Raw genomic sequence first — 19,272 nt, forward strand, 5'->3', positions numbered from 1 at the left:
TGTTAACAATAGCAGTTTATTTACAAAGAAAGGTAGCTGAAGTCCAGTAAGTGCTGAAATCAAGGCCAGGGCAACAAATATGTAGGTTGTAAGCAGCCAACGGCAATTTTGAAACCATCGAGGATTCAATGTTTGAGAAATTAAGTAAATGGTTAAAAAATGAACTGAAAACCAATCTGCTGACCAGAGAGGGGAGGATCTGTCAATTTTGTTCTCTCGGTTTCTTGTTTCCCCTAATTTTAAATTCGGTTTTCCAAGTTTCTTCAGAAATTTGCATTAAAAGAAACACCTTCACGGAAATTATTCGGCATTTTGTTGTGAATTTCTCTCAATAAATGTATTTTTCTCTGCAGTTTTGACTAATGTACACATTCTTTGCAAGCAATGTCTCCCAACTGTATATTATTTTCAGAAACATATACTCATTTTTATACATATTTTACCACAGCAAATGCATTTTTCTAAATTTTGATGGATTGACAAAATGCACTGTGGCTGTGTTTCGGTTCTCGTGTAATTTCAGAAAGTGCTGATTTGATAAAATTCATACCTTTGGCTGCTATAAAGAGAACAGAGCAATTAGAAAGCTCGAGGGATTCCCCCCCCCCCCAGCCCATAATATAAATGTGTAGTACCTAGTTTCTTGATAGGGTCTTGAACTACTTGCACTCTATGTGGGGCTACAACTAATCCAGAATGCGGCAGCTAGACTGGTGACTGGGGGCGGCCACCGAGACCACATAACACCAGTCTTGAAAGACCTACATTGGCTCCCAGTACGTTTCCAAGCACAATTCAAAGTGTTGGTGCTGACTTTTAAAGCCCTAAACGGCCTCGGTCCAGTATACCTGAAGGAGCGTCTTCACCCCCATTGTTCTGCCCGGACGCTGAGGTCCAGCACCGAGGGCCTTCTGGCGGTTCCCTCATTGCGAGAAGCAAAGCTACAGGGAACCAGGCAGAGGGCCTTCTCGGTAGTGGCACCCGCCCTGTGGAACGCCCTCCCACCAGATGTCAAAGCGATAAACAACTACCTGACATTCAGAAGACATCTTAAGACATCAGGGAAGTTTTTAATGTGTGACATTTTAGTGTATTTTTGGTCTCTGTGGAAGCCGCCCAGAGTGGCTGAGGAAACCCAGCCAGATGGGCGGTGTACAAATAATAAATTATTATTATTATTATTATTATTATTATTATTATTATTATTATTGAAAATATTTGGGAGGCACTTACTTCCTGATCTTTAGCTTGCAGATCAATGGGAACGGGGATGATGCTGAGTTCGTGGTCCACAACATCTATAGAAGAAGTTGCCCAGGAGGCTCCAGAGGCAATTCGTTGGTTGCAGCTCTATATCTATAAGGACCGTGAAGTCACCAGGTCCCTAGTGAAGCGGGCAGAAAAAGCTGGATACAAAGGCATCTTTGTGACTGTAGATACACCATTTCTTGGGAAACGCTTAGATGATGTGCGCAACAAATTTCAGCTTCCCCCGAATCTCAGGTACTTACAGGTTGTTGTTTTTTATTAGTTTTCAATTACAATCCAATAAAAGCCCCATTATAACAATACCAATTTATAATACAATTATTAATACCAATCATTCCAATACTGAATTAATTTAGATAAAGCGCCCCCCCCACCCGCGTGCTAGATTTGATTCTTTATTTCTGCGTTCCAAAAGAACACAGGTACTTACAGGTTTTGTTCAGCTTCCAGCATTCTTCTTTTGGTGCTCAGATCCTATACGCCAGGGCTCCCCACAGGGTGGATTTGATTTAAATCAAATCGATTTAAATCTCTAGTCAGCAAAAGGTAAAGGTAAAGGGACCCCTGACTAGCCCAAGGTCACCCACAGCTGCATATGGCGGAGACACGAACCCGGTTCCCCAGATTACGAGTCTACTGCTCTTAACCACTACACCACACTGGCTCACATCTTGCTTCAGGCCAAGGGAGCTGGTGTTTGTCCACAGACAGCTTTCCGGGTCATGTGGCCAGCAGGACTAAACCACTTCTGGCCACCTGCATCCCTAGACAGGACCAAGCATGTCCCCGTTTCAACGCAAGGGGAGGCATCTACATCAGCACCCACCATGCTTGCTGACGGATGGAAACTCTTTGTATATCTCCTCTCTGTTCAGAACAGAAAAGAGGGTAGGTGTCCACTCCTGGTTTCCGGATGCTGAAATCCTGAACTGTGGTGCAAAACAGACACCGCTGGCTCAGTTGAAGAATCCATCTATTTCAGCAACCTGCTTTCAGCCATGGCCAGCCAAATGTGTACAAGAAGGCCACGATGAGGGTATATGAGAGAAACATTCTTCGTGGGGCATCTCAGTTTTGGCACCCTCGGCACCAGGTCTTCAGAGGTATACAGTGGTACATCGGTTTAAGTACTTAATTCATTCCGGAGGTCCATTCTTAACCTGAAACTGTTCTTAACCTGAAGCACCACTTTGGCTAATGGGGCCTCCTGCTGCCTCCGCGCCGCTGGACCACGATTTCTGTTCTCATCCTGAAGCAAAGTTCTTAACCCGAGGTACTATATCTGGGTTAGCAGAGTCTGAAGCGTATGTAACCTGAAGCGTCTGTAACCCGAGGTACCACTGTACTGCCTCTGAACATGCAGGTTCTATTTGCAATCATGCCCAATAGCTGCCAATAACCCCATTGTCTAATGTCCTTTTAAAGCCAGTGGCTCTCACAATTTCATATGGCAATGAATTCTATGAGATAGTTACACGTCGTGTGACGAAGTACTTTGTTTTAACATAATAGAATCATAGATTTGTAGTGTTGGAAGGCACCCCCAAAGGCATCTGGTTCAGCCCCTGCAATACAGGAATCCTTTGCCCATTTTGGGGCTCAAACCTGCAGCTCTGAGATTGATGATGGTAGTGATGATGACGACGACAACAACAACAATTTTATTATTTATACCCCGCCCATCTGGCTGGGCTTCCCCAGCCACTCTGGGTGGCTTCCAGCAGAATATAAAAGCATAATAAGAGAATAATAATAATAATAATAATAATAATAATAATAATAATAATAATATTTTATTTATATCCTGCCCTCCCCAGCTGAAGCCGGGCTCAGAGCGGCTAACAACAGTAAAATGATCCAAATTCTAAAATCATTTCATTATAATGACATGTTCCCTGTCAATAATAATAATAATAATAATAATAATAATAATAATAAATAATTTATTATTTATACCCCGCCCATCTGGCTGGGTTTCCCCAGCCACTCTGGGCGGCTGTCAATGACCACAAGACCACCTCAAATATTTAGGATGCATTGCTCCACACCACGGTAGACAAATCGGCAGGCTTCCAAGTCCATTCATTAAATATGAAGTATGTGATTAATTTTTTTTTTTTAAATAGCCATTTGAGAGGTTTTGTCGAGAGTTGAAGCTGTACTGGCTTTAAATATTGCAGCATCCAGCTGAGTTTCTGAAAGTGTTTTCTCCCCCGCTCTTGAACTCCAGAATGAAAAATTTTGAAACGAATGACCTGGCCTTTTCATCGGAGACGGGCTATGGCGAAAACAGTGGCCTGTCTGTTTATGTAGCGGAGGCAATTGATCCATCAATCAACTGGGAGGATATGAGGTGGCTCAGAGGATTGACTTCGCTGCCAATTGTTGCCAAAGGCATCCTTAGAGGTTTGTTCAACTTGAGTTAAAACTTGAGGGATATCGGACGAGGCTTACAGAAGGTTGAGAGAGAATGCAGAGGCTATTTTTGATGACAAACAGAATATATGTTTTTCTCAACAGCCCTGTTTATTTTTGCAGTTTGATTTTATATCCTTCTTCTTTCCTGCTCTCCTCACACTTATCACCTTGGTTCAAAGCTTTTCCATCTTGTCTAGAAACGGGAGCTGCTAAAAATCTGGCAAGCCAGGAGGAGATGATGTTTCCTACCAAACCTATGTTTGATTGGCTAGGAAGCACTTCAAGATTTCAAGTGTCCTTCACTTATGGGCTTTCGAGTTCACCTGAAGGCTGGATCCCCCCCTGTATATTAAGCAAGAAGATAAATTGTCTTTCTTTTGTTGCCTTAGCTTTGAAGATGCAAACTGAATACCAGGCTCACCAGTCCTGAGTTAGTGTGAAAGCTAATAAAGGGCTTAATAAAGAATATACGTTACCCAGACGTTGGATTATGTATTAGCAGTGCTGGTCTGAATCATCTCTTTTTTTAAATGAATGCTACTATGTGTCCCTATCTGCACACACACACACCCAATCAACATGTGCATGAAGTCCAGCGCCGAGGGCCTTCTGGCGGTTCCCTCACTGCGAGAAGCCAAGTTACAGGGAACCAGGCAGAGGGCCTTCTCGGTAGTGGCGCCCGCCCTGTCGAACGCCCTCCCACCAGATGTCAAAGAGAACAACAACTACCAGACTTCTAGAAGACATCTGAAGGCAGCCCTGTTTAGGGAGGCTTTTAATGTTTGATGTATTGCGGTATTTTAATATTTTGTTGGAGCCGACCAGAGTGGCTGGGGAAGAGTGACCAGATGGGCAGGGTATAAATAATAAATCATCATCATCATCCTTATTATTATTATTTTGCACTTTGAGCTCAAAGTCACAGAGCATGGCAATTTATTTTGTTCACTTAATTTAATTTATTCAGTAAGTTGCAGTACAGTGGACAATCGGGTTGCGAACGTGATCCGTGCGGGATCCACGCTCGCAACCCGCAGCGTTCGCAACCCACAACGTTCGCAACCCGTAGCTGCACGTCTGCGCACACGCGGGTTGCGATTTGGTGCTTCTACACATGGACAAAGCGTGATTTAGTGCTTCTGCGCATGTGCGACCGCCGAAACCCAGAAGTAACCTGTTCGGGTAGTTCCGGGTTTCGGCGGTCCGTAACCTGAAAAAACTCAACCTGAAGTGTCTGTAACCCGAGGTATGACTGTACACCTTAGAAGATGAATGTTTAACATACAGTTGTAGAAGAAATGTGCAACATTCTATCTCGTAAGTGTGTAAATTGTTAAAACAAAGCCAGCTTTTTCTTTTTATAAACCGTGAATGGCACATTCTTTAGCTGGTTGGAGCTTTGGAGCATTTTAGATCATGAACACTTTTTTCCCTAAAGGAATTTGTTTGTTTGTTTCTTGGGATCCCTGGTCTTCCAGGAAATTAAATCTTTTGGTTAATGTAACACTTCTTAAGGTTTGGTCCAAACCCATAAAATAAGCTATAAAGTGTTGTTCCTTTTGAAAGCAATTATCTTTAAGCGGATGTCAGAACTGACATTTGCTTGTATCTAACTTTGAGGGAAGGCACAATAGGAAATGGATTGTGTCTAAACTTGCTCAATATACTGTACAAACAGGCCCACGTTCTCCTCTGGGCTGTATATGATATATGGAATTATGAGGCCTCTTTCTTTCTCTGTTTTTATAATGAATCGAAAGCCATCAGAATACGAAATGATTGCATTGTGTGTGAGAGAGATTAAGGTAATCGTTATTGTCTGTATACAGTAAATCTCTGGGCAAAAGGGCTAGTTTTGATGGGGATCAGTAGAATGAACATTTACCAGCTCTTCGGAACAATACTAATAATAATTTATAATAATTTATTATTTATACCCCGCCCATCTGGCTGAGTTTCCCCATCCACTCTGGGCGGCTTCCAATCAAGTGTTAAAAACAATACAGCATTAAATATTAAAAACTTCCCTAAACAGGGCTGCCTTCAGATGTCTTTTAAAGATAGGATAGCTGCTTATTTCCTTGACATCTGACATCAGGAGGATGTTCCACAGGGTGGGCGCCACTACCGAGAAGGCCCTCTGTCTGGTGCCCTGTAACCTCACTTCTCGCAATGAGGGAACCGCCAGAAGGCCCTCGGTGCTGGATCTCAGGCAGAACGATGGGGGTAGAGACGCTCCTTCAGGTATACAGGACCAAGGCCATTTAGGGCTTTAAAGGTCAGCACCAACACTTTGAATTGTGCTCGGAAACGTACTGGGAGCCAATGCAGATCTCTCAGGACTGGTGTTATGTGGTCCCGGGGGCCACTCCCAGTCACCAGTCTAGCTGCTGCATTCTGGATTAATTGCAGTTTCTGGGTCACCTTCAAAGGTAGCCCCACGTAGAGCGCATTGCAGTAGTCCAAGCGGGAGATAACCAGAGCATGTACCACTCTGGCAAGACAGTCTGTGGGCAGGTAGGGTCTCAGCCTGCGTACCAGATGGAGCTAGTAGACAGCCGCCCTGGACACAGAATTAACCTGCACTAAGGGTCTTCCCATAGCAATATAAACGTTGTCTTTGACTTGGGAGACAGTCACACAGTGAAGTTTAGTTGCTGAATCGCATTCCTCGTGCAACCTTCTTCAGAAAAGCTGGCCTTAGTTCTATGTGTTCATTAAAGAGTTTTATGGATGTTGCAATTCCCACAATGACAGCTGCAATTTGTAAAGGCACCATGTTTTCTTCCCTAGCCGATGATGCTCAAGAAGCAGTGAAGCATGGCGTAAATGGGATCCTGGTGTCAAATCACGGCGCGCGCCAGTTGGATGGAGTTCCAGCCACCGTAAGTATTAGTAAAGCAACTGAGAGTTGGCCGCAATGATTGACAAATTTATTTAAATGCAGTTTAAGCAATTAACAGCCGGGTTCCCACCCCCCACCCACAAATAAAAATGTGGCTTTCAAGGGTGCATTCTAGGCATATGTGCTAGCCTATGGTTTGCCTGGGGACACGGGTGGCGCTGTGGGTTAAACCACAGAGCCTAGGACTTGCTGATCAGAAGGTCGGCGGTTCGAATCCCCGTGATGGGGTGAGCTGCCGTTGCTCGCTCCCTGCTCCTGCCAACCTAGCAGTTCGAAAGCACGTCAAAGTGCAAGTAAATAAATAGGTACCACTCCGGCGGGAAGGTAAACGGCGTTTCCGTGCACTGCTCTGGTTCGCCAGAAGCGGCTTAGTCATGCTGGCCTGGAAGCTGTACGCTGGCTCCCTTGGCCAATAAAGCGAAATGAGCGCCACAACCCCAGAGTCGGTCATGACTGCACCTAATGGTCAGGGGTCCCTTTACCTTATGGTTTGCCTGATCGTTGGAAAATGAGCTCAAAGCAGACTTGCATTGTGTTGCCATGTGCTCTCAGCTGCAGAGTTTTTTTTTTAAAAAAAGGATTGCTTCCTGATTTACTCCTAGGTTCCAGAGCATAATTGGGGGGGGGGCACACAAAGGGACCGTGGGCCCTAGGAATTGGCTCCTATGATATTGGCAAAACCCTGCTGTTGCCATTTGACTGTCAGGGTTTGTGGGTGAAAGGTACTCATAATTTATAGATTTAGTAAATTCAGCCCTGAAAACTTTAAACTGTAGATGTCAGGGATTGAACCTGGGATCTTACGCATGTAAAGCATGTATTTTTTGCCCTGGAGGGGAAAATATAACTATTTAGAGTCTGATTGAAACCCTTACGTTCTTGAAACCTGACTACATAGTTTAGCTTTATTTTGGTTTTGAGAACAAATCAAGTCCAAACTGGTGAATGTTTCCTTGTGTCTTGTTACACATTGATGAAATGTGCGCTTTAATTATGGCTTGTATGAGACTCAAGTAACAGCACTTGGCACAATCTGCCTGGATGTGAAAGTGAGCATACATATGCGGAAGTGGAACCAAAGTATTTCTGGCAACAAAGCAAAACCTAAAGAGGAAAAACAAGCCCTTTTATTGTGTGCCAGATGACTAGAAACCTCAGTCAGAAAGAATATACAAGCAAATTGAACTTGCAAGTTTTGATTCCCTCTGGCCACTCTGTTTTGCCTTCAAAGAAATGAATATTGCCTCTGCTTGTCTTGTGCAGCATCGTTTTCTGTGTATGAAACATTGGTTTCTACTTGCATAAGCTCCTTACCCATCAACACATTAGACTTTGGAGGACTCTTTGAGACTTTGAACTCATCTATCATAGCCTTGTTATATCCAGTGGTCCTGTGCATGTAGTTAAACTGCCTGGTCACAGGTTTATCATCCATCATATCAGCTGTCTATCAGTCATCTGTCATAGACTTCCCACATCCACCTGTCCTGAGCAAAGAGCTGAATTGCCCGATCTCAGGTTTTGGCGTGCAATATAAAGTGGTTTTGTTTCCTTGCCAAAACAATCCAACAGTCTGCTAGCATCTTACTATTTTGCCCTGTTCAAAAGAGAGGCATCTAGTCTGAGGAACTGGAGTTTCTTCAACATTTACAATTGATGCACAGCATAGTTTTTCCTATCCGTTATCTTCATTGGAGCCACAACACAGTTCTTAAACAAGAACTTTCCCCCTCCCATTTCGCAGACAAGTGTCACAAAACGAGCTAAATGTTCACATTGCAATTAAGCAGCAACAACAGAGTAAAAAAACCAGAATCTTAGCTGAATTCTGCTCTTTTTGTTGCCGTGTAGTATCTTTTAGGAAATTTGTTCTCATATAACTTTTCTTGTGTTTCTAAAGTCTGCAAATGCACCTGCCCAAGCCACTGTTGTTGCTGCAGGATATCTCACTAGCTGGGTTTCAGGGGCATAATATGTGGGTGCCAGGGGAGCCCTGGCCCTGGATTTTTGAGGGTCCACGAAGCAGGCTCACTGCACAGCCTGGCCTGGCCCTCCTCTCCCAGTGTTGGAGGAACCAACACTCAAGGAGAGGAGCACTGGGCCATGCCACACTGGGGGCGCCGGCATGGGGAACCTAGTTTGCACCTGCCAAGTGCTGTGTCAGCTAACTGGGCAGGCAGCACAGTGTGGCCCTGTTTGGCTCCGGTGCAGGGCAAGGTTGCTCCAGCTGTGTTGGCAGTGAGGGTTGGGATGCTGTGGCAGGATCCTTCTTGTCTCACCCTCCGTGCGTCCCTCTGGCATGCATTTGTGCCTGCGTCAGGTGCTGGGAGCTCACACTATGCCGCTGCTGGGTTTATCCAGGGGTCAGCAAACCTTTTCAGCAGGGGGCCAGTCCACTGTCCCTCACACCTTGTGGGGGCCAGACTATATCTTCAGGGGGGGGGGAATGAACAAATTCCTATGCTCCACAAATAACCCAGAGATGCATTTTAAATAAAAGCACACATTCTACTCATGTCAAAACACCAGGCAGGCCCCCAAAATAACCCAGAGATGCATTTTAAATGAAAGGACACCATTCTACTCATGTCAAAACATGCTGATTCCCGGACTGTCTGCAGGCTGGATTCAGAAGGCGATTGGGCTGGATCCGGCCCCTGGGCCTTAGTTTGCATGCCCATGGTTTATTCAAATCTGTATTAGCTCTTTCTTCAACCTTGGCTCTCGGAATAATGTGCACTGATAAAAACCAACCCAATGCACCAAACACAAAATGCAATAGAGTTAGGGCTTGCTCCAGGATTTGGGCATACTTGGGCGCAGTGTCAGTGGTTCCCTTGGGTCCTTCCTTTCCACCTCGAACCACACCTCTCCTTTTTGTTTCCACTAATTACCACCTATTGGCAAATGTAAAAGGGGTGCCTATTGAGCAGACATTTAAACCAACTGTTCAGTCATACTTTGGTTGATGAACACCTTGCGACTCAAATGTTTTGGCTCCCGAATGCCACAAACATGGGAGTGTTCCGGTTTGCGAACGTTCTTTGGAATCTGAATGTGTGCCACAGAGAGTTCCGATTGAGTGCAAGAAGCTCCTGCAGCCAATCGGAACCCACGCATTGGTTTTCAAACGTTTTTGGAAGTTGAACAGACTTCCGGAACAGATTCCATTTGTCAACCAAGGTACAACTGTATTATTTGAATTTCATTGCCATCCAACCTATTAATCTTCTTCTTCCTATTCCGGCAGTGTAAGGTTTCATGAATCTGACAAAACAAGTGAGCGCATGAGAACTTCTGTCACAAAAATATTTGGTTTTTCTTTGTTGTTCTTACTGAGAACTAAAGACTTCTGAGATGAGGAATTCATTCTGAGTAACTGAATGGCACCCATAGCACTTCAGCACAAATATCCACACAAATATTTTTGGATCAGAGGGGGAGTCATTCTGCTGATCTTACTGCTATGCTGTTGGGAGTTGTTGTTGTTGTTTAGTCATTTAGTCGTGTTCGACTCTTCGTGTCCCCATGGACCAGAGCATGCCAGGCACTTCTGTCTTCCACTGCCTCCCGCAGTTTGATGCTGTTGGGAGTTAGAAAAATTCAAATGGAGTTGTCCCTTTTAACTCCAATAGAATTAGTCTAGGCTCATCAGTTTAAAGCTTCATTCTTAACTGTCTAAAGTTGCAATCCTAACTCCACTTCCCTGGGAGTAAGCCCCATTGAATTCAATAGGACTTGGTTAAGATGGTGGATGCATGCAAACACAAATCAGGCAGCCAAGTGAAAGGAGGATAAAACAGCTCAAGCACTAACCAATCCTACAGTTTGTTAAAACAGCCAGTGCCATGGGAAGGAGGCAGTGCACAGGGCACAGAGGGATGGTGCTGTCTGGGACACACTTTCCCATAAAAGATGCTTGTGTTTTATGGGGATGGGCTACAACTCAAAGGGCTGCATGCATTGGAATTTTACTGCTCCTTTCTCCCTGCGGCGCCATTGTGTCATTGAAATTCTACTCAGTATTGATCCAGAGCAGAACTCCAACGTATAGTTAGCAGAGTGAAAACTTAAACACATTGCAGGATTCGCATAAAATAGACTAGAAGCAATTGTATTTCATCCAGCAGAGCTTTACTGCTACTGAAGGCAATTGAGTATCATGGTCACAGATCCGATACATTCAGGATTGGCACTGTCCATAAGAAATCCAGTTGGAGGAGACTTCACTTAAACCTCCTGTGTGAGTGTCTGAGGGCCCTGCTCCTTCCTGCCACTCACCATCTGGCCTGGGGCGGGGCTTGAAGCCTCTCCATAAGGACTGCTGACTGCTGCGCTCTGCTCTGCGCTCTGCTGCCCAGGAGGACCCTCCTGTGTGAGTGTCTGAGGGCCCTGCTCCTTCCTGCCACTCACCATCTGGCCTGGGGTGGGGCCTGAAGCCTCTCCATAAGGACTGCTGACTGCTGCGCTCTGCTCTGCTGCCCAGGAGGACCCTCCTGTGTGAGTGTCTGAGGGCCCTGCTCCTTCCTGCCACTCACCATCTGGCCTGGGGCGGGGCTTGAAGCCTCTCCATAAGGACTGCTGACTGCTGCGCTCTGCTCTGCGCTCTGCTGCCCAGGAGGACCCTCCTGTGTGAGTGTCTGAGGGCCCTGCTCCTTCCTGCCACTCACCATCTGGCCTGGGGCGGGGCCTGAAGCCTCCTCATAAGGACTGCTGCAGAGGGCCTGACGGGCATCACTAGAACAGTTGCTGTTACCACTGGAGGGGTGCAGAGTGCTTTTAAAATGTTTTGTTTTGGTTTTTTTTGTTGTTGTTGTTGTTGTTGTTGTTGTTTTTAAATTCCTTTGAATTTTTTGTAAGTGGGGGTGGGTGGGGGTGGGATGGATGTTTACTGGGCCTGGGAATCTGTTTGATTTTATGTTTTTGTAATTTTTACTGTTTTTTGTTTGTATTGTTTTATTGGTTGCTTTTTTTAAGGTGTTATCTTGTTCTTAAGGGGAGGGGTCAGGGCTGCCGGGGAGTGGGTCCCAGCCAACAAAATGGCTGGGGCATGTTCCACAGGGGAGGATGCACTGGGACAACCGATCTCAGTGATCACGGGTAGGAGGAGGAGTTACGCTAAGACCAGACCATGTCATTACAGAGGAGGCAGGTTTAGTCGCTGTCTGAGGACTATCCCTGCCTCCGGGTCTGGTCCTGACCGGATGGATACTAGAATCAGCAAGGGATACCCACATGACCTGAAGGTGCTGCTGTGCAATGCCAGGTCAATGATTCATAAGACCACTGCCATCCATGACTTGATCATGGATGGAGGACTTGACCTGGCATGTGTGACAGAGACTTGGTTGGATGAAGCAGATGGGCCTGTCCTTGCCGCTGCTTGCCCACCAGGTTTCTCTTACGCACAGCAACCCAGGTCATGCGGGCGGGGAGGGGGGGTTGCAGTGATTTTTAGGAAGTCATTAGTTTGCACCAGGCGTCCTATTGGGAAGACCCAGTTTTCTGAGTGCATGTTCTGGAAGTTGGGCAATAGGGGCAGTACAGGATTCCTACTGGTGTACCGACCTCCCCGCTGCACCAAGGATTCCCTGCCCGAGCTGCTTCAGGTCGTGGCGGATGTCCTCCTGGAGACACCTAGCTTGGTTGTCCTAGGGGATTTTAACATCCATGCCGACACGACCTTACAAGGGGCTGCTCGGGACTTCGTGGAAAGCATGGCCTCCATGGGGCTGTCCCTGAATAAGTCTGGCCCAACCCATAGCCGCGGACATGCCTTGGACCTGGTGTTTACCTCTATGGATGTTGGTGATCTGACACTAAGTAAAAGCGAAACGAAAGAAGTGCCATGGTCAGATCACTTCCTGGTGCAACTGGACTTCTCTGCGACCCATCCCCTCTGCAGGGAGGTGGGACCAATTCGGATGGTCCGCCCCCGCCACTTAATGGATCCAAATGGTTTCCAGAGAGTGGTAGGGGATGCTTTATCCCATGTTGATGGCCTTTCAGCCGATTCCCTGGTGGCCCGCTGGAATGTGGAGTTAACCAGGGCTATTGACTGTTTGGCTCCAAAGCGCCCTCTCCGATTGCATGGAGCCCGGAGAGCCCCGTGGTTCTCCACGGATCTGAGGGCAATGAAACAATCGTTGAGACGGCTAGAGCGCCGGTGGCGGATAACCCATTCCGAATCTGACCGGACACAGGTTAGAGCTCAACGTCGAGCCTACCAAGTGGCGATAGCGACGGCGAAGAAGACCTTCTTCGCCGCCTCTATTGCATCTGCAGAAAACAGCAGCAGGAGACTTTTTCAGGTGGTTCACAATTTAGCGGAACCACCTGCGACATCTGGGCCCAGTATGGGCCACATGATCTCCTGCAATGATTTTGCAAAGTTTTTTGCAGATAAAATCGCTCAGATTTGGGAAGAAGTAGACTCCACCGTGGGAGCAGAGCCAGGGCGGGAGAGTGCTAGAGTCCTGTCTAGTCAAGTTGTCTGGGATCAATTCCAACCTGTTACCTCCGAGGATGTGGACAGGCTGCTTGGACGAGTGAAGCCAACCACCTGCCTCCTGGATCCTTGCCCATCCTGGCTTATAAAAGCTAGCCGGGAAGGACTGGGCGATGGGCTTCGTGGGGTGGTGAATGCTTCCCTCCGTGAGGGAGCCTTCCCAGACCCGCTGAAAGAGGCGGTTATTAAACCGCTTCTTAAAAAACCATCTTTAGATGCGGCCACGATGGCCAATTATCGCCCAGTCTCTAATCTTCCATTCTTGGGCAAGGTGATTGAGCGAGTGGTTGCTGAACAACTCCAGGCACGCCTGGAAGAAGCGGACCATTTGGATCCCTTCCAGTCGGGATTCAGGCCTCATCATGGGACTGAAACTGCCTTGGTCGCACTGGTTGATGATCTCCGGCGGGCTAGGGACAAAGGTGAGAGCTGTTTCCTAGTTCTGCTGGATCTCTCAGCAGCGTTTGATACCATCGACCATAACATCCTTCTGAACCGTCTTGAGGGGCTGGGAGCTGAGGGCACTGTCATACAGTGGTTCCGCTCCTTCCTCCTGGGCCGTGTTCAGAAAGTGGTGGTGGGGGATGAGTGTTCAGACCCCTGGGCCCTCACTTGTGGGGTGCCTCAGGGCTCTGTCCTCTCCCCCATGCTTTTCAACATTTACATGCAGCCACTGGGAGAGATCATCAGGAGGTTTGGGCTGGGTGTTCATCAGTATGCGGATGATACCCAGCTCTACCTCTCTTTTAAATCAGAACCAGTGAAGGCGGTGAAGGTCCTGTGTGAGTGCCTGGAGGCGGTTGGAGGATGGATGGCGGCTAACAGATTGAGGTTGAATCCCGACAAGACAGAAGTACTGTTTTTGGGGGACAGGAGGCGGGCAGGTGTGGAGGATTCCCTGGTCCTGAATGGGGTAACTGTGCCCCTGAAGGACCAGGTACGCAGCCTGGGAGTCATTTTGGACTCACAGCTGTCCATGGAGGCACAGGTCAAATCTGTATCCAGGGCAGCTGTTTACCAGCTCCATCTGGTACGTAGGCTGAGACCCTATCTGCCTGCGGACTGTCTCGCCAGAGTGGTACATGCTCTGGTTATCTCCCGCTTGGACTACTGCAATGCGCTCTACGTGGGGCTACCTTTGAAGGTGACCCGGAAACTACAACTAATCCAGAATGCGGCAGCTAGACTGGTGACTGGGTGCGGCCGCCGAGACCATATAACACCGGTCTTGAAAGACCTACATTGGCTCCCAGTAAGTTTCCGAGCACAATTCAAAGTGTTGGTGCTGACCTTTAAAGCCCTAAACGGCCTTGGTCCAGTATATCTGAAGGAGCGTCTCCACCCCCATCGTTCTGCCCGGACACTGAGGTCCAGCTCCGAGGGCCTTCTGGCGGTTCCCTCACTACGAGAGGTCAAGTTACAGGGAACCAGGCAGAGGGCCTTCTCGGTAGTGGCGCCTGTCCTGTGGAACGCCCTCCCATCAGATGTCAAAGCGATAAACAACTACCTGACATTCAGAAGACATCTGAAGGCAGCCCTGTTCAGGGAAGTTTTTAATATGTGACATTTTAGTGTATTTTTTATCTTTGTTGGAAGCCGCCCAGAGTGGCTGGGGAAACCCAGCCAGATGGGCGGGGTACAAATAATAAATTATTATTATTATTATTATTATTAAACTTACAATAACTTATAATAAGTCTAAACCTTAACACTAAGCAGATTATGTACAGAACACCACACCAGAAGGAAAAGTAATAGAAAGCGAAAGTGAAACCCAGGCTCCTTCTGACCTTTCTTTTATAGTCAGCATTTCTTGTCAGAAGAGATAAGAGAATCAGTTTAAACCAGCTGTACTCAGCTTCTCTGAAGGAATAACCCAAACATCATGAACCTTCTGCCTGTTTCTTTCACAGAAGGAGGCTTCCAGAACCCTCTTGAATTAATTAGAACGGGAAAGATATCTACACATCAGATCAATACTTTCTGCACTAAGAAATGCAAACTGACACATTGGACTCCCAGAAAGCTGCTCCCAAGTGCTGGTGGCAGTGAACCTTCCAGAGCAGTGTGCAATATAGGATCTGTGATATCCCAGAGTATGTGCAGAAGTGCTTTCTGTCACAACTGGGCGCCATGTCTCTTTGGCGCCATGTGTTGATGTTTCAAATCAGAGATGGGGAACCTGGGGTCTTCCAAATGTTGCTGCGCTCCAACTCCCATCAGTCCCAGCCAGCAATGGTGAAGACTGATGGGAGCCATATTTGGGCAAAATCTGGAGGACCTTAAGTTCTCTGTCCCCGCTTTGGATCATTAGTTTTTTAATTAACGTTTGCACTTGCCAAACTTACGTTCGCACACATGGAAATAAAAATGGCGGCTTGATAAAAACAAACGTTGGGCCCCAGTAGTTTGAAAGTGTTCAGAGGCTGTTCCCACCCCTGCCCCCCTTTCCTTTGCAGGTTGAGGTCCTGCCTGAGATCATTGAGGCCGTGGGAGGAAAAGTGGAGGTGTTCCTAGATGGTGGAGTAAGGAAAGGCACAGATGTCCTCAAGGCCCTGGCCCTTGGAGCCCGAGCTGTGTTCGTAGGAAGGCCTGTAATCTGGGGACTCGCCTATAAGGTAATTTAAAGCAATAGTATGAGTGCCTGTTCCGTAGCTTCTGCTGGTTTACTGGAAAAGCAGATCTGCACATTAATTACTGAGTTGGACTCATAGGAAGGGATTCAGCTCATAAGTCCTGCTGGCAGGGTGCATTGGATTTTCAAGACGTGTATATTGTGTAGGTTAAAATAGCTATAAATCTCCTTTCCAATACACTGATACAAATGTTCTATTTTATGCAATGACTTTTCTGCTTTTTAACTAATGGATGGAATTCTTTGATCCAGATCTCTCTTTGTTCCCCACCTTTTAAATTGAAGACAGATGAAGGTTAGTTCCAATTTCGGGATGGAATTCTTTGCTGTCCAGTGTCTGTTTTTCAGCATTCATTCATGGTTTGTTTGTTTTAGCATACGGCCAGTCTAGCCATCTTAAACTATAGGGGACAAAGCATTGTAATTATAGCAGACCTCATGCTATATCTCACGGTAGCAGCCAAGTGGCAGGATTTGAAAAGACCACTTGGTGTTTACTGAACAAACCGATATTTTTGCCACCACACTGAGGGCATTGCCTGACTTAAAGCTGAAACCTCATAATCTATGTTTATGTGATATGCTTAACTTAATTAGGGTGAAGAAGGTGTGAAGGAAGTTCTTAAGATATTGAAAGAAGAGTTCCAGTTGGCAATGGCACTTTCTGGTAAGATGCAAAATATATTGGAATTATTGGCTGTGTGTACCTTTAAATCACATTCTAAAGCACATGGGATTGGGTTGCTAAATTATCGAGATTGCAAATAAGCATGGCTGGAGAGCTTAACTCTTTCTGCCCATGCTACGCTCCTGAGGGCAGTGCCTCCTCTGAAGGTGCTATTTGCCTTGTGGGTGGGAATCTTCCATTGGCGTCAATATCACTGGAGACAGCATGGAAAAATGAGTTCTTCACTTGCCACTTGGAAGTTTGATGTGATTGTGGCAAATGGGCTACTTTGAGATGGGCGTCCAGAGACAGGATCGCACCTTGTTAGTGGTCACCACCCATCTAAGCTCCAGAAGGTGGTGGGGTCTTTCAAAACATGTGTCCTGATGCTGATATGATTGAACAAGTATAGGATAAGACCCATCCCCCAGGTAAAATTACTGGAGCGGTCACTGGGAACAGAAAATAATTCAGACTATAAGTTGCTTTTATCTCCCCTGCTCTTTCCTTTTTTCCCTTCTAGGTTGTCAGAATGTGGAAGCAATAGACAGAACATTGGTGCGAAGAGACCCATGGGCTGCCTCCAAGATCTAGCCGTATTTGCTGCCGCCAGTTGGTTACAAATTATTTGACAGCAAACTGCAAAGTGAATTTATGCCTCCAGTACAGGTTTAGGCTGGATTAACAGGCCTAATCTTCCACAAATATATATCAAATATATCAAGGCATCATTTTAATGCCTAAAGTACAGTGTTGGAAAATTTTGGCAATACCTTGATAGATAACTTAATATCCTTTTTATTATTATCCAGTGTTCAGTCATTTGCAATGAAATGTGAGTACTTATTGCCCAAATAAGAGCCAGCATTGTTCTTAGATGGGCTAAATACATCATTAATTACCAAAGTTGCACGTTTTCTGATGGGAACTGCTGAACTGCAGTTGCACAGATATTAGTGGCGTTGCTTTGAAGTTGTTGGCTCGCATGACTGGGAGCGGCTGAGCTGCTAAAACGCTAAGCAGATGTTTGGAGGGTGCATTCGATGAAAAGAACGGTTCCAGTGTGAAGGCTGAAAGATACCTCTTTGCCATTGCTTTTAACTATCTAATCCTACCCAAACTGGGCTCTAAACATAGCAGCCTGAATTAACTCTACCCTTGGCAGCTATGAACACAGGAAGGCAATATGGGTTTCCCAGAGGTTGGTAAGCTGAAGATCTGGGGAACTGGAGGTGTGGAAAAGGCCTTTTTACATGGTACACACCTAGCTACACTGAAAACTAGTTATATCAGTGGAGAAGAAACTCAGGCCCGGGCGGTGGGGGGTGGTCCAGGCCTCTTTTTCAAACCCTCAGGTCTTGGCCCAGGCCACATTTCTCATGGGCCTACAGTGGTACCTCGGGTTAAGTACTTAATTCGTTCCGGAGGTCCGTACTTAACCTGAAACTGTTCTTAACCTGAAGCACCACTTTAGCTAATAGGGCCTCCTGCTGCCACTGTGCTGCCGAAGCACGATTTCTGTTCTCATCCTGAAGCAAAGTTCTTAACCTGAAGCACTATTTCTGGGTTAGCAGAGTCTGTAACCTGAAGCGTATGTAACCTGAAGCGTATGTAACCCAAGGTACCATTGTATTCTGCATCTTCCTGGATGGAATGCAGAGGTGTGCAGTGAAATTTTCCATAGGGGAACTGTTAGGGCCAGAGGTGGCATCTTGCAAGGTCAATTGGGGTTGGGGCACTGACATTGCATGTGTGAACATCACACCTCCCTCCTAAGCTGGACAGAAGCTTCCCAGACTTTGGGAAGGAGGCGCCATGCCTCTGACGGGATGCTGGAGCCCTGTTGCCTCCTTCCCAAAGGAAGCAGGCTTTGGGAAGGTGGTGGGAGGGCTCTTGGACTCTTCTGGGGACTAGTCCACTGACCGTACACCACTGATGGGATGTATCTTTGAACTATAATAATGCCTTTTGTTTGTCTGGATGGAGAAGGAAGCGAAAGCGAATTATGTCCATGCATAGGAGCTTTTGGCTTGAGTGGTTCAACAACATCTGGAAGGACAAAGAGAGAGCTGTTTCACCCACTTTAATCAGGAACATAGAAAGCTTCCTTTTTCAGAGTCAGGCCACTGGTCCACCTAGCACCGACTGGCAACTGATCTTCAGGCCTACCTGGAGATGCTGGGACCTGAAACTAGAACCTTCCATGTGCAGATGAGAGCCAGTATGGTGTAGTGGTTAAGAGCGGTAGTCTCGTAATCTGGGGAACCAGGTTCGCGTCTCCGCTCCTCCACATGCAGCTGCTGGGTGACCTTGGGCCAGTCACACTTCTTTGAAGTCTCTCGGCCCCACTCACCTCACAGAGTGTTTGTTGTGGGGGAGGAAGGGAAAGGAGAATGTTAGCCGCTTTGAGACTCCTTAAAGGGAGTGAAAGGCGGAATATCAAATCCAAACTCTTCTTCTTCTTCTTCAGCACAGAGCTATGGCCCTCCCATCATCCTGAAGTTCTGGTATATGCTTGAAACTGCTCCACAACACAAGGAGAGTCTGAGGGTACACTTGGTAGCTATTGACTGGGACTTTCAACATGGAAGAGACAGTTGACTAGACAAATAGTTGTCCATCATAAAGGATTTGCTGAAAAATGAAAGCGATGGAAAACCCACCCTGGCTAGGTCTTATTTCTGAGCAATACAGTGGTACCTTGGTGCCCAAACTCAATCCGTTCTGGAAGTCCGTTCGACTTCCAAAACGTTCACAAACCAAGGCTTCTGATTGGCTGATTGGCCCCGGAAACAATGCCGACAGCTGAAACGAACGTTCGTCTTCCAAAAAACGTTTGCAAACCGGAACACTTACGTCCGGGTTTGCGG

At 46.6% G+C, this 19,272-nt stretch overlaps 1 protein-coding gene across 1 annotated transcript in view; it reads left to right on the plus strand.

Moving 5' to 3' along the window:
• Positions 1 to 17,308, plus strand: part of HAO1 (hydroxyacid oxidase 1) — a 36,145-nt gene extending 18,837 nt beyond the window's left edge. The window contains exons 3-8 of the mRNA XM_028722207.2: positions 1,248 to 1,503; positions 3,500 to 3,675; positions 6,481 to 6,572; positions 15,560 to 15,718; positions 16,333 to 16,402; positions 16,926 to 17,308. Coding sequence (XP_028578040.2) covers positions 1,248 to 1,503; positions 3,500 to 3,675; positions 6,481 to 6,572; positions 15,560 to 15,718; positions 16,333 to 16,402; positions 16,926 to 16,996 — 824 coding nt within the window. The 3' untranslated portion in view covers positions 16,997 to 17,308. The remainder of the gene's footprint in view (positions 1 to 1,247; positions 1,504 to 3,499; positions 3,676 to 6,480; positions 6,573 to 15,559; positions 15,719 to 16,332; positions 16,403 to 16,925) is intronic.
• The last annotated feature ends 1,964 nt before the right edge of the window (positions 17,309 to 19,272 follow it).

Source organism: Podarcis muralis, chromosome 3, assembly GCF_964188315.1.
Source record: "Podarcis muralis chromosome 3, rPodMur119.hap1.1, whole genome shotgun sequence".
Lineage (NCBI taxonomy): Eukaryota > Metazoa > Chordata > Lepidosauria > Squamata > Lacertidae > Podarcis > Podarcis muralis.